Source organism: Haliaeetus albicilla, chromosome 2, assembly GCF_947461875.1.
Source record: "Haliaeetus albicilla chromosome 2, bHalAlb1.1, whole genome shotgun sequence".
NCBI lineage: Eukaryota > Metazoa > Chordata > Aves > Accipitriformes > Accipitridae > Haliaeetus > Haliaeetus albicilla.
The window spans coordinates 70,535,515-70,549,339 of NC_091484.1; the positions used below are offsets into that span (position 1 = coordinate 70,535,515).

Sequence of the window (13,825 nt, forward strand, 5' to 3'; positions counted from 1 at the left end):
CATGCTGCTGCTGCAGGGTATTTATTGGAAGTGGTGCGATGGGGCAGGTCAGGGATGGTGAGGAGGTCTGCAGCTCTCCTCCGGGTGGGCAGTGCCGGGGCACAATGGTGATGCGGTTGAGAGCGCGGTTGTACAGAGAGGCAGGGGAGAGCCCAAGAGAAATGTGTGGTTTTGCTGTTGTTGCTGTTTTATCCAAAATATGAAGTCTTTCTGTATCTCTGACCATCAGTACTGAGTACAAAACCCCTCTTAGTTTTCCCAGTATCTCTTGTAACACTAATCTAGTGAATGTGTAGAAATATTGACCGACATTTTTAATCCTTGAAGACTGTTGTGGTGTGTGATAGAAAGCATGTCTACTCTCAGAGACACGATGGAACTCATACATACTATTTTTTCCTATTGTTCAGTAGAGTTTCTCTGTATTAGCAAAGATGTGGCTCATAATAACCTGCTTTGACTTGCTAGCAACTTTGTGCTTTATAGATCCTTTTTTTACACTGTTTCCTTGTTCACAAAATTTGCATTTGTTCTTCCTAGCAGAGCTGAAGAGTGATTTCATTTTTATGTTCAGTGGGGAATGGGTGGAAAGCAACGACTTTAGTTTCCAAATCAGGAGAGGGTAATGACTGGCAATTTCAACTGTCATGATAGATGATGTTATGAAAAAAAATTTGTCGCTGATGGCCATCCTTGATAAATAACTTCCTTATCCCAGCATCACCTCTTATGTGTAGAGCTACCTTCTATGAAAAAAATGTATTTGAGGTTTTAGAAGTTTTTAGGACTTGCATTTCTCTGACTGTTTTTAGTACCTCTGTTATCATGAATGCAGTTACACAGACTTAAGGAGAAGTAATAATAATCTTTGCAATGGGGTGAAATAACATTTTTAGATGTAAACTTGTGGCTATATGTTTGTTTCTTTCCAGGCTGGAAGTGCATGCTGAGTCCTGCTGGCAGCTGGGAATTCTTATTTCTAGCAGAAATGAGCTCCCATTTTTAGTCCTGCAGGGCAATAAAATAGTGGACTACACAGCCTTAATGTATAGCTTTCCTGAGAAACTACAGCTGGCTTGGGACTGCATTTTTTGCCTGCCTTGGGCCCCAGGCAACTATAAATGCTGGGAGTGGAAAAGGAAACATTTGTGGCAGTTATCTTTTAGAGCACTGGCATCTGCTGGAAGCTTGTTGGGCTTTGGGTGGGTTAGACAAAGTCAAAATACATGATGAATTTGCACGTGGTTCTGCATGGCCTTTCAGGTTAATTCAGTTGTTACTACGGTTTATTTGTAACCCATACTGTGCTGTATGGCTCTCGCTGTGCTAGCGGTGAATTTACTGTGCAAATTCATATTAAGAAGCAGCTGTGCCCTCATGAGCATGTATTTGAGTTAGTTAAGATGAACAAAATATGGAAAAGGTGAAGTTTGCTTTGCACATTATTTCTCTCTGTCTGGTTACTCCTTAAGAAATCTTTCTTCTCCAGCTTCATGCTTACCAAATACGTGTAAAATGCTACATGGAAGCACACCTGAAATGTGGGAAATGCAATTTAGAAACCAGCATTTGTTGAAACCACCACAAAAATATGTCTTCTCTTTTTTTTTTTTTTTTTCTTTCATTTGTGTGTGTGTGGCAGGTAGGTCAGTCTCATATCCTGCTGCTTCCAGAATTACAGTTGTCTGAATTGCAAGACCAATAATGCTCAGACACAGTCAGGGTCACTCTGAGAAAAACCTGGGTGCTTTTACACCAGTAGATCTCAGGTGATTTCAGGTCTATGGTTTGCAGATCTTTCCTATTAGAAATAGTCCCTGGTTTCTTTGGAGGCATCTAGGTAGTCTCTTTAAATCCTGAGAGAAACCACCATGATGTCATTATGACAATGATGGCATTATGCAGGGAAAATACCAGTTCAAATAAGTTTAAAGAAAAATGAACTTTCTTTGTGTATCTTCTATCTGTGCAGTCCAGTGTACTGCAGTCATGTTAAGTCAGGCATCTGTTTCATAAAACTCTTCCCTCTTTTAGAAATCAAGGATATAAACTGTCGTACTCACATAGTCCCAGTTAGACTGGTCTCTTGTATTTTTGTATAGGAAAAAAATGCACAGTAGAGTAACCTAAACATGGTCTTCAAATTTCACTGACCCTCTGGAAAGCAGTATTATGCCCAGAGATGCCTGTGCTTTCCTGGCATGGATAGCAGGGAAAACACACTACCGTTACTTCAGGAAAATATTAGACCTATGCTGTCATGTCTTCCTTGGTGACATGAGCCATGTAAAAGACCTCTCCCTCCTTCAGGAGTTTCTGGGCTACTTAGATGTCTACCTCATTGATGAGAGGTTACTGAAAGAATTAAAGTAAAAATATTTCCTTAAGCTGTATTGCATAGTCAGTGTCCTCGGTTCTGTGCAAGCCAGAAATTTTCGTGTCTGCTGAACTTCTGGAGATGTGTACAAGACCATGATGGCTTTTTGTTTGTTTGATTTGGTAGGATAAGACTGTGCAAATGCTTGAATCTAAAGAGAGGGAATAAAACAAATAAATGCAAATAACAGACAAGTCATTTTCCATATAAAGCTAGCCATGTTTTCTTTGCCTTTCCCCTCCTGCATGGCCTCTACTTTCTTCATGTACATGAAGAAAGGGGAATCGTAATTACATGAGTCACCACCAGGAAACACTCGCAATGCTAAAATAATTGAAATTTTTAATTTCACAGACCATAATCAAAATTGGGGTTTTGTTAGGAAAATGAATCTCAAGCCTGTGTTTGACTGCAATGCTCTCAAAGAGAAACAGCAGCCGTGCCTTTTAGGTCATTTAAAAACCAAACAAAGCAAAGCCCCTACACCGAGACTCGGAGTTATATCCAGATAGAGAGGGGGTGGTGTGGTACGAGAGGGCAGATAGTAAGTAAACTGAACTGGACAGACTGAGGCTATATTGACAATCAAATAAATACATTTTACTTTCTTCTTTTTTTTTTCCTCCCAAGATCTAGCACATACAAGGCTAGATAAATATGAATTGCACAGAGTGTGGATATGTAATGATACATTTGATGCTGTGTCTCTCAAAATATTACTCTCAAACGTTTTTCCAATATCTCCCTTTGTTCCTTTTCTGAAGGCACACTGATCTCAGTAGTTGCCTTTTCAGGCGAGGATAGAAAATATATGTACAAATATTCCACATATGTAAACAGCTCTTTTACTTCTGGACAAAAAGTATGTTAAAATGAAACTAAATCTTGAAAGTGTATTTCAATAACTCAAAAATAAATGGTAATAAAGCTGTAATTATCCCCAAAGCTACAAACACAGTAAATAAGTTAAAGTTAAATTTATAACACCTGCAAGCATATTAAGTATGCAAAAGCAAAACAAAGGCAGCCAAATGACTTTAGCTTCACCCTGTAGTAACACTAAGCAAATTTAGTTAGAGAATAATGATGTTTGTAGTCCTAGATTCATTTGTTTAAAAAAATGAGCTTACCTTATTTTTTCATTTTTTTAAATCTCACTGTGTTTTGACTGCATCCATAGCAGAACAGTTAAATCCATGCTGTACCTGCAGACCTCATCTCATCCTGTGAATAATGCCTCCTTAATCTAAAGGAAATTGAGGCTATTATTTAATTAAATGTATTAAAGCTAAGAAGAAAAGCATTTTTAGAGATCTTATTCTTCCATACCTAGCATATAAAAGGTTACATATATTCTTAGTTTTCATTATATATTTTGTTATAAAGTGTAGCCTTGAATCCTTTAGAATTAATAGCCAGCATTTTTAATATAAAATTACTACAAACCAATTTTGGTTTGCATGTAAAATGAACACACTGCTATTGTGATCATGCCTGCTTAAGCAGATTTGTTTCTGATAGAATATTAGGCAGGTCAGGTTGAAAGGCCTTGGTGTACACTCAGTTATCACTTTTAATAAACAGTAATTTCTTTGTGTAATGTCAATGCATTTTCTTAATAATTACACCATGGAAGGATTTTTTCTCTCTTGTATTTTGTTAATTCTGAAAATAATTGTGCCACACTTTTTTCTGGACCGGCTCAGGTGATTTCCATTTGAATTTGTGAAGCAAAAGATTTTTAAAGGTGTGGAGATGTTAGGCCTATTTCCTGGACTTTATTTTTGGAATTATGTAAATCTGGGGATCAGTTACAAAAATAGATTCTTTTCGTTAATATATAGTAATGAAATTGTATTTCTTTTTCTAAATAAACTGGAAAGTTGGGATTTCCCTCAGATCCCAGGCTGCTATTAAGCAGATATGAGGTGAATGTGACTGAGGAAGGAGAGCAGTATTTTAGATATGAAGCTATTTTCGTTTACTTTGGACTGAATAACTTCATTTATAGTGCGCCCGGTACCAGCTAGATGAGAACGGTTCACATGCTGTGGTCAGTGGCTGGACTCAGACCACCTGAAGATGTTGCGTAGTGTATTTGCATTAAGCAGGTATATTTTAATAAACAGCAACATCCTCACTGGAGGCAGCTTAGAGGTGGAGTGGCTCATCTTTAAGAGTAATGAGTGGAGAGCCAAAGTGCGTGTTGGCCATCCCTTAACCGGGATGCTCAGGTCAGTTCTCCTGCTTGTAACGTGCCACCCTGGCATTTTCAAATTCCATTTTTGCAAATAAAACAAGGGAAAAGATTCAATATTGACCATTCAAGCCTCAGTTCCAGCTGGTTTTAGTTCCGTGCTTGCCTATACTCTTAGCCCTTACCAGGGTGTATACGTAGATTTCTCTCCAAACCCAAACGTTTTAGTAAACTATGTGGTCTTAATGGATTTTCCAGATACCTACTGTATTAGCTGAACCTGATGAAAGATAAAAATTTGTCTAAATTATCATTTGCTGCCTTGCTCTTCTGTGACACTGATGGCTGCCGCGCATCACGAAGCCAAGTGGCAGCAAATGCTGCTGCTGTCACTGGCTGGGGATGTCCAGGAGAGGTGGCCTAACACTTGCGGTGGTAAGCAGGTTGCATCTCTAAACCAGACGTGAGGAGAGTTTCTTACTCATCTCTTCAAGTTCAGAGACCCATCTAAAACATAGTGGTGAGGCTGGCTCTCCGTCCCTCTGGGTTGGTGTCCATTAGGCACAACAAGTCTCTCAATGCCCTTCCTTAAATGTGGATAAACTACATTTATGCCACAGTGTGGTACATTCACAAGTGGACTGTGTGGATTTGAAAATCCATTTGTTGTACCTGAGGAAACTAATTGTTGCTTCGTGCTTCTCCCTGTCTCTGTGAGGAACAACCAAGTATTAGGAACAGTTTAAAACCTCATTGGAAGAGGTCCAAGGGTTTTCTGAGAATACTGTTTATGGTTTGTTTAAGGTTATCAATTATGTTTCAAATAAAAAGCTCTCTACAGATGATCATTGTGCTGTACTTTGAACTCATTTAACTGGACATTATTTACAGAATATTTATCTTGGTTATGGCAGTTTTTGTCACGCAGTGGTATTACTTTTCCATTATATACTGCATGTGACCACCACATAAGTTTGATAATAAATGTTGGGAAATAAAAAACAGAGTAAGTGCCTCAGTATGATAGCAATTCCCATGTGATGGGAAATAATGTCATAAACTTCAAATTACCTTTTAAATAAATGTTTACGTCCAATCCATCCATTAGATCATAGCCCGAAGGGTCAGGAGCATCATTTCTTCATATTTCACTGTATGCATTATGATTGCTTTTTTAGGTGTAAATGATGTTTTTAAATGAAGAATGGCACTCGAACTATACACAAACAACGGCTAGACATTACTGAGTCGCAGTACGGCAGAAATAGCCTCAGCCACTCGGCTAAATATAGAAGTGCAGCAGTAAATTGAATTCATTCTTAGAAAATATTTTTAATGGTGTACGTGCTGAGACGATACAGAAATACAGCTCATATCATTCTCACAGTTTGCAGCTTTGACATTTTAGTCAAGTTTAAATTCTAATTGTGGTTTTGGTAGATGGCTGATTTGCTAAATGCTTATGAGAGTAAAGATTTTGGAGAGCAGGGAAGAGCATACCTGAGCGTGCAGAGAAGTGTGCAGGTAACAGATACCATATTAATAAGGGTCTTAACCTTGTAAAGTGATGCCACCTGTGTAAGTGCCCAGGGATGGTGTTTCCCTGAGAGCACCCAGTGTGAAACACCCCACACGCTGAGACCCCGCTATTCCCAATGCCTTTTGTAGGAAGGGGACATTGCTGACCACCTCAAGGATGAAGCAAACCCAAATCCCACGTTTAGACCTTTCCCAGCTCTGAGCTGGACATCCCTAGTCCGTATGTCCTGGAGGAACCCATCTGGCTCCCCAAAACACCCCATGCATCAAAGCTTTTATATGTGGTGGTGTTAACGGTGTGATCCCTCCGGTGCTAGGCTAAAAACCCAACCGGGAGTGGAAATGGTTGGGCTAACAGGCAGGTGGCTTTGAAGAAGTAGAAGCTTTAGGTGCCCTCAGACTGCTGACATGCATGTGGGGATGGGGCAGGTTCCTCAGCCTGGGCTGGGCTGCCTGGGAGTGGGGGAAGGAAGAGCTGTCAAGGGCCGTTAGACCAATCTGGAAATAAATTCAACCAAAACCCGTCTGTTTACAGGCAGGGGAAAACCCATTGTCCTGGAGATTTAAAACAGCAGTCAAGAAATTCAGTGGTGTTTTTGCTGCAACTATGATTTGACCTTCCTGTTTACATTAAACAGTTTTTATGGTGGTGTGCACTGACATGGTTGCTTTGTTTAAGGTATTTGACAGTTACAGCAGTTCTGGGAATAATTGTTTTGGTTCTATATATGTCAGGAAATAAATATGTTAATGTTTGAGAGCAGTTTACTTTTTTTAAAACTTATTTACATTTGTTGTGTTTCTCAACTTTACCTTCTTTCATGAGGACTGTGGACATGTTAAACAGTTTTAAAACAACATTGCTTAGTAACATATTAAATACTTTATGTCCAAAACATTCTTTTTAGTTGGAGGTTAATCTATTCCAGAACCGGTTGGCTATAACGTTGCTTCTTTTGTCATTATCGTTTGCATAAAAATGGTATATTAATTTCTTAGAGTTCACTTGATCCTGATTCTTTTTTGTTAGCAGAGGTCTATAATCCTTTCCACAGCAACCACTTGTAAAAGCAGAGGATTATGACTTGAGGCAGGATATGAGCAGCAGGAACAGATCAACTTAAAAACAAAGATCCTGTTTGAGTACAAATGCTATTGTTAGCACAGAGTTGGGGTGAGTCAAGTGGCAGGATGTCTATTAGAATATAATAAATTTGTATCTACACCACATGGCATGCTAGCCAGAAGACACATCCTTTTAGCTGTTATGTGACAGACTACGTATTTTTATACCTTTACTTATAATACTTTTGCCTAGACCAATAAACCATTCCCTCTGAGAATGGCTGATATCTAAACATCTGAACAGCTTTTTTCAGTAGATTTATTTTTCTGTCTAAAAAGTTTCCACACTGTTATACTTTTCCCAAAATCTGCTAAAAGCAAGGATTTGAAATTACACTACTGCAAGGTCGTTCCGAGGTTAGCAATAACCATTTTGGACTATTGCTATCTTATGACGTGTGTGATCCTTCAGAGAAAAGGAGAAGGAGAGATTTTTTTTCTTTGTCCCTATATTTAAAAAAAAGAGATACAATAACATTTTTTTCCTTTATTAAAAAGTCTTGGGTTTAATACTGATAGTTTAACTGACCTATCTAACACTACTGTATGTGGCTCAATTTAAAGTATTTTTGAAGTTTAATGTTTTTTCCTAATACTTTTCCTGTTACTGTCAGTAGGAAGTAATGAAGGTAAAAAGTTACGGAAAACATTCTAGTCAAGTGTGGAAAAAACCCTACTTTTTGTAAAAATTTGAAAAATTCTTACATGGCATGGACAAAATTAATAAAGATACAAAATGCAGTGATGGAGTCAGGTAGCAGTTTCACTTGGGACAGTCTGTACAGTTATTCCAATAACTCACACCACATACAAGGAGTAATCTGTGCTTCCCAAACTTCTGCTGACTGTATTTTTATGATGGACAACAAAATATATCCTGTTTATATATGATACGAATTTTGTCTCAGTGTATCTTAATTTGTACATGTGTGTATATATACATTTATAAAAAAAAAAGTATTACACACCATAAAATAGTGTAATTCCACATAAGCATCTGTAATGGCAAGTCAGCCAAAAGCTTTGGTAGAAGAAAATGTTTGGAGGGTTCTTTAATCACTGCCATGTGTTAGCAAGAGGAGAGTCAATATAACGGTTTCAGGAGGTTTGTCTGAATGGTTGCTACTGCATGGATTAGGATCCCTCTTCAGTGTCCTAAAGTTTGCAAGGTTAAAAGAAAAAACATAGTCTTAAAGTTATATTTCTAACTCCTATCTGAAAAGCAGATTTTATTGCACTTGATATTTGGAGGTTTTCAGATCATCCTGCTGATGGCACTTGGGCTGCAACTATATTATCAATGAATAAGAAAACAGAAGCCATGGCATTTCAACAGTATGAATTCTTCAGACTGTATTATTTTGTTAGCCTGAGGCAAGAGACTGTGCTCTTAGTACTCATCTGTGCAGAATGAGTAATCTGAGACAAATGTGTAACCACACCGTGTGTGCAATATGTCCAGATACTATGGACTAGCTGGTCTTGCTGTGCACCACAGGCAGCCAAGTATCTCTCATGGACAATAGACATATGTTGAAAAATGATAATTTTATTATACTGTCTGGGATTTCACGACACATATCTGATTCTAAAAGCATTATAACAATGGCGGTGTAACTGTGGGTCTGTTTGTCCCATCAGAGTCAGAATTTTATACTGTAAGGAGTTGGTTTTACCAGCAGGATTTTCCGTTACCTAACCAGAATTCTGTATTTTTGCATGATTTCTATGCATGGGAGCAACTGAAAATATGTATTCCCAGGGCAGTCTATTTCGGTGTTTTAACATGGCTTGCGTTAGCGTGTGTGATAGTTTGAATTTTCTTTCTTCGCCAAAGCTGCTTAAACAATACAATGACAGATTTCTGCTTTTATTCTTCATTAATGTCATTCTTCATCCTCTCTGCCCCACATCAGGGAGGAAGTGTTGTGAGTTTGCTATTTTAATGAAGAGAAATGAGGCATCTATCAACTAGGATTTATACTGGAGAGCACATCAATTCAGTTGCCTTGAGCTTGCTGAGTTTGCATATCCAGGGCCAAGCAGCGCTCTCAATTACTCCCGTGCAACCCCATTAACTTCAGGAGGTTGCGCAGTTCAAAAGTGGCTTCGCAGAATGCGGGGCGGTATCAGGGAGAAAAAAGGCTATCTGTTAGAGAAGTCAAGCTTCAAAATACTATTTTTTGGTTATCTAAAAGGAGATGTGCGTGCAGCCCTAATTACACTTTTGAAAGGTTAGGGTAGTCATCATATAGTAATTTCATTGAGTATTTCTTTGTAGATGTGCCTAACAGAACAGACCGCCTCCCAAAAATCACTGCAGTGAGGGGGAAAACACTTCCAGCCTGGAAACATATTGTAAATCATATGTCTTTAGTAGACTGTATCCTGTAATTACTCTTAACCGTAGGTTGTTTCTTCCTCTTTCTCTCTCCAGGAGCTATGCCGTCAGCGCATGGCAGTGAAAACATCTGATCGCCCGGAGCCCCTGCATGCTTCTCGAATAAATAGCGTTTCTTCACAATTTAGTGATGGGCCCATTCCCAGCCCCTCGGCCCGGAGCAGCACATCGTCCTGGTGCGAGGAGCCGGTTCAGTCCAACATGGACATCTCCACCGGTCACATGATCTTGGTAAGGCATTTTTGTCTCCGTGGCATGAGAAATTCCGTCAGAATTTAAGGTACCTGCTCTGCTTTTGGAAAGAGATAACTTTTAAAGAAAGGGAAGCTGTCTTTTCACAGGTAGAAAATATTCCTCAGCTTTGTTGGTAATCTTAGCTTTGTATAATTAAAACTAAAGGGGGGTTTATTTCCATTTCTTTTTTATTATATCGGGTTTTTTCCTCTCTGGGGAACATTCTTTTAGCTTGGAGATATGAATCGTTTATGTGCTTGCTTTAAAAAAGATAAACCCTGTGTTGTCCTTTTGTCCTATTGATTTATGTTTACCGCAGCTTGGACAACTGAAGAAAACTGCTAAATTTCTGATTGGCTTGCTGCTTTTTCTCATGTATCTTCAGTGTGTGGAGGTATCTGAGCTGAGAAGGCAACAGAATATTAGTGATGTGGAGCAATTTGTTTTCCGTTACCCTTAGAAAAGAAAAGGGATCTGAATTTTGAGCCTTGCCTGAATTTTGTTGTCCTTGGCTGAATTTTTTCCAAGCTGGATGTCTTCTATGTTTGAAATGATCCAAATATATTTTATTGATGGAGTCTGCATTGGGAAACTTGGGTTACTTCCAAACATGACTTGCGAGCAGTATCAGTGTCGAAGATGGACACATGAAGGTCTGCGTGTATGGAAGAGTCAGGGTCCAGTGGTTGGGCCTGGCTGCAGCTTGTTTGTCTCTCTCTGTTAGTGTCCTGCTGGGAGAGCTGTAGAGTGATCCCCCATTTTTTGTGCCTTATTTTTCCTCCTTCTTCAAATATTTGCCGTCTTTGTAGAGTGCATTGAAATTAGCTAAGAAGTTAGGTGATGTTGAAGATGATGAGTCAGGCGTTATTTTGCTTTCTATATTTGATTTCTGCTCTTTATTGGTATGGTTGATCTAAAGTAAGCACCCTTTCCAGTTGGTAGTGTTGCCGTGCTTTTGGAAACTTCCCTGTTGATCTATTTTACTCACCGCTGAGAAGACTCACCAGTGGGGTCTGTCAGAAGAAAACCTCTCCACCATGCCATACTTTTGGGTCATAATTTTTCAACTTCTTTGTCTCTTTTTCTGGACTTACATTTGAAAGTACTGTCTTCTCAGGTATTTCTCAAGTTCTTATAAGCCACCTCACATAATGGAGAAAGGAATGAAGGCAGGCAAAAAACAAAGACCTAATTTGACCTCAGCCAAGTTACTGACCTCCTTCAGCCTTGATCAGGTCAGCTATAAAACTGAGCAAAAGCAGGGCAGGATTGTAAACCAGATGCTTCATTGGAATATGTCATCCTGAGTAAATACTTCTTCCCCTGTCCCTGCCTATTCCCCCCCAAAAAGGAGTTGATTAAGTATTACGTTAAAATCTGGTATACAAGTGCAGTTTGGAAGGGTTGCTCCCATGACAGAAGATCATTTGTTGTAGTTTTTACTGTCCCACTTGTGCCTAACTAGAATTAAAATTCACTTGATTTCCTCTCATAGTTAACTAAAAGGCTTGGTGGAAAAAAGATTGTTTTCAATTGCCAAACCTCAAAATAAGTACAAATTCCTGTCTTAAGGTTCTAAGGCAATTTATTTGTATGGAAATAAGAGCAAAATTTCCTATGTAGATGGAAATATGAGTTTAACATTTGCAAACAATTTCAACTACTTTAAATTGAGCAAAAATTGTTTTCGGTTATATTATTGGGAAAAATAAAAAATCACAAAATCAAGCTTAAAGGAGAGAAAGTTGCATATGGGAACCACTTATTCTAGCTCTTGTAATTTCTGCAAAATTACAAGAAAGAATTGTCTTCATATGGTGATAAAAAAAACTTTAAAAAATAATCAGATTGGTCAGGATCACTGTTATGGTCTTCAGTGTCCGTAATTCACTCAATCCTCTTTAACCCTGATGATGAACGCATACATATGTTAGCTATCTATCAGCGTATGTTATATCTTAGATGGTGAGGGTTCAAAGAAGGGTAAAAGAAATGTTGTAGTGTCTTGAGAGTACAAGCCACACAGAGAGAGTAAAAATAGTTAATTTGTTTAGTCTAAACTGAATAAACAAAAATCAGTGATTCAGGGGAGTTTGCCTATGTGCTTTGAAATGCAGGATGGGGAAAAGTTGTTCTTAGTGGACATAGATGATACAATTAGGAAGAAAATATGGGTTAGAATCGAAAGGATACATTTAGCCTGGGTATCAGGGCAAGCCTAATAGGAGGGTCAGGCAGGCAGTGGGATGTTTACTTCAGGGAAGTAGTTAAACCGTAAATTCAAGATGTGCTGAAGGTTAGGTTTACATGGGAAGATCAGCATCGCTCAGCTACAGCACTGAAGCAGATGATTGGACTTGATCAGAAATGCTTGTGTTTTGTGTCACCGTGGGTCACGCTGAAACCAGAGAGCTGACCCAATTTATGTTTTGCTCAAAAATAAATGCACATATCTGTAATACCTTATTTGCCTGAATTTCTCTCCCTCTGGAGATGCGGTGGCTTGTTGGAGTTCAGCCACAGAAGAGCCTCACCAGAAGTGAGATTTTCCCCCCTTGCCCTGCAGCTACAAGTGGAGGAGGGTGAGGGGCCACTTCACAATTTTTATATCATTCAGTATAAGAAGTTTTCCAGTTCTTCCCTTTTCCTGCTGCCACGATCCTCTTATCTTTTAAATTTTGTAGATATTTTCCATGAAAAATATCTCAGAGCCTAAAAAAGCAATGAGAAATGTTAGCAAGGGGCCTGGTAAGAATGGCAAATACCATCTGCTTTGTAGGGTAGATGCACTTACAGGTCTGTAAACGTGTTTTGCAGCTCCACAGTGTGCAGCAAAGTAGCAGTTAGCTGAGCTAGGGCTCCTCAGTCTTTATTGTTCGTAGGTGCCAGAACCTCCCCAGAGAAAATTAAACAATGGATTACTGTATGAAGTGGCAGCAGGAAATATTTTATTTTGATTTATAAGCAGAATAAATCTTTAATGAAAGTAGCTTAGGAGAAATGTGTCTGCGGCTGCTGATTGACTCCATGTAATCTTGCTCAGAGGTAGTGTTGGTCAGAAGCATTTCTGTAAAGCTGTTTAATTTGCTGGAAAATGCTAGCAAGTCGTACCTGAAGTGATATCCCAGCCACCTCAGGTTTGGGTTTACTGGAGCTTGTGGTTGGGCACAGGTACTGTTTTCCTGGAGGACTTGCTACTTGTGGTTAGCCCATCGTTTATAGTAGTCGAGGTCTGGAGAAAGCAGGAATCTTCCAAACTCATGTGGCTGTGGGACGGTCTCCTCACTTAGACTGAAACCAGTCTTTCAGAGAGAAAAATGCTGCATTTCTGCCACTTTCCTCTACAGCGAAGACAATGTCTCCGCACTGCTGACAGTAGCATGAGATAGTTTGTACTGTTGGCAGGAGGAAGCCAGGAGGACTCAGGAGGCCCAGAAGGACAGCGATAACAACATTCAGAGCTTTTTTTTTTTTTGCTTTTCACTTTCTTTTTCCTCACATTTATAGCAGGAGGATGGCCCATATGGCACTTTTTGATTCTGTCTTTCTAAAAGATCCAAGCACTTTGGAAAGTGTAATTAGAGAGGCAAGTTTTATGCAGTCGCGTTTGTGGCACTGACTGGCTGGTTTTAGCATGAGCAACAACAAAGTGCCCTCATTTCAGTAACCGTTGGTTTTACAGCAAAACAATTGGGTTTTGGAAGGTCACAGCAAGGAAAAGAGTAGGAACTCAGAAATAGATTTTCATCCACTTCATTCACATATGTGCATCTGTATTTCAAGTGCTGAGAAGTCCTAATAAAGTGCAACGCTTCCCTTCGCAGTCCAGCAAGAGAACCGGGGGTGTTTGAAGGTGTCCAGGAGAGATTTAGTCTCCCTGACTTGGGCTCCTAACTTACACCTTCATTTTAGGCACTTAATGAAGTCCTGTCATTGACTTGAGTCCATAAGC

At 39.2% G+C, this 13,825-nt stretch overlaps 1 protein-coding gene across 1 annotated transcript in view; it reads left to right on the forward strand.

Annotated features, from left to right (window-relative positions):
• The window catches only part of PTPRN2 (protein tyrosine phosphatase receptor type N2), a 664,689-nt gene that overhangs the window by 567,311 nt on the left and 83,553 nt on the right, over positions 1 to 13,825 (forward strand). Inside the window, 1 exon segment of the mRNA XM_069799855.1 lies at positions 9,676 to 9,870. Coding sequence (XP_069655956.1) covers positions 9,676 to 9,870 — 195 coding nt within the window.